The sequence below is a fragment of the Rasamsonia emersonii genome (genome assembly GCF_000968595.1).
Source record: "Rasamsonia emersonii CBS 393.64 chromosome Unknown ctg1118621761017, whole genome shotgun sequence".
NCBI classification, from domain to species: domain Eukaryota; kingdom Fungi; phylum Ascomycota; class Eurotiomycetes; order Eurotiales; family Trichocomaceae; genus Rasamsonia; species Rasamsonia emersonii.
In genome coordinates, this window is record NW_013562649.1 from 1 (window position 1) to 1,462 (window position 1,462).

The following is a 1,462-nucleotide window of genomic DNA, read 5'->3' on the forward strand; positions in this document are numbered from 1 at the left end:
GTGACTCTGAGCGAGCAATTATTAGACTTGGTAATATGATTGATCATCATAACCGACTGCGTTGCGTTCCCATTTCACTGATTATTAAAGTAAAGTACTGGTACAATACGTCCATCAATCTCATTTCATTTTCCATTTTCCATTTCCGTCTCTCTCTCGCGTTTTCTCTCCCAATTGGAAATAGAAAATTATTACGACATGGTAGATTATGATCTAGGTAGATCTACCTACGAATCGACATCCATCTTCTCGACGACGACGACATCCTCGTCGCTCGAGAGCTCCTGCACCGTGACGTACTTGCCAATGTCCTCCTTCTTGATGACCTTCTCCTTGAGCCACGACGTGGTGCCCTTGGGGAAGCGGTAGTCGCGCTCCTTCTGGCCGCGCTCGTTGGGCTTGATGTAGTTGCGCATCAGCTCCGTCGGCTTGTCCTTCTCGATCACGCACACGTCGACGTTGCTGCCGGACCCCAGGTCGTTGAAGATACCCGCCTTGATGGCCTCCGCCGCGAGCGCGATCGCCTCCTCCCGGTTCAGGTTCGGCTTCCAGTTCGACTCGAAGACTGACATGGCTGCCAGCGAGCCTGAGCCCATGGTCACGTACGGCAGCTTGTCTGTCGACCCGTGCGCGTGCACCGTGAAGAGATGCGTGCCGGTGGGGTCGACTCCGGCGACGACCAGATACGCCCCGATGTAGCCTTGATACCGGAATAGATGTTGCTTCAGCATGGTCATGCAGGTGACGACTCGCGGGGGCCGGCCCGTCGACAGCGAGTGCAATTCGATATTGGAGCTGATCAGGGCCGTCGTGAACTCGGTGTCGGCGGCTGTGCCGGCACCAGCACACCAGATCTGAGGTGCTATGTAGTGCAGTTTCTCGCAGTTCTACGGATGGAAAGTCGCACGGTCAATATCACGGCGAGTCACGCAGGTATCGCGCAGGTGTCGATACGGGTTCCAGCTCGTACCTTATCTGCTACTATCGGCCCGCTCGTCGCTCGAGTATCTGCCGCGATCTGAATAACAACAGGTCAGCACGCGTTCATAGAGCCCAGGCGCCAGAGGATCCCGGCAGCTTACCACAACGCCCTTGTCGTATATGCACCCCACAATCGTCGTACCTGTGCTGGTGGCTTTGGGCAGTGGGTAGCCCTTGGCATGAAGGGCCACATTGCGGTTGTAGTTGGAGAAGTCGAAGCCCGGCATGGCGGCAGAGGCTCAGGCTTGGAGGCCACAAGAAGGGTTGGCGTCGAGATTCGAATATTCCGGCGTTCTCAGAGCTCCAGGGACCTCTGAGGAAGCAAAAAATGACAGAAACCAGGCAGAGCAGGGAGTGCGAAGCTGGAGAGGGAGCTGATATGGGAGCAGGAGGTGAGTCCAGCCAGCTCGCTCCGCCGCGTGACGAAGCTCCGGCAGCCTTACTGTTGCTGCCTGAGACATCAGGCACCAAGGCACCAGAC

General features: G+C 56.4%; 3 protein-coding genes across 3 annotated transcripts; all 3 read left to right on the top strand.

Annotated features, from left to right (window-relative positions):
* Positions 1-93: 93 nt before the first annotated feature.
* On the top strand, positions 94-369 carry T310_9220 (uncharacterized protein; the record flags this gene model as incomplete). Its single annotated transcript, XM_013468303.1, has 1 exon — positions 94-369. A coding segment is annotated over one exon (276 nt), but the record flags the coding sequence as incomplete, so codon positions are not given.
* Positions 222-569, top strand: T310_9222 (uncharacterized protein; the record flags this gene model as incomplete). Its single annotated transcript, XM_013468304.1, has 1 exon — positions 222-569. A coding segment is annotated over one exon (348 nt), but the record flags the coding sequence as incomplete, so codon positions are not given.
* Positions 570-716: 147 nt separating this feature from the next.
* T310_9225 (uncharacterized protein) lies at positions 717-1,022 on the top strand (the record flags this gene model as incomplete). Its single annotated transcript, XM_013468305.1, has 1 exon — positions 717-1,022. The coding sequence occupies one exon, from the start codon at positions 717-719 to the stop codon at positions 1,020-1,022; it is 306 nt and encodes a 101-aa protein (XP_013323759.1).
* Positions 1,023-1,462: the final 440 nt, after the last annotated feature.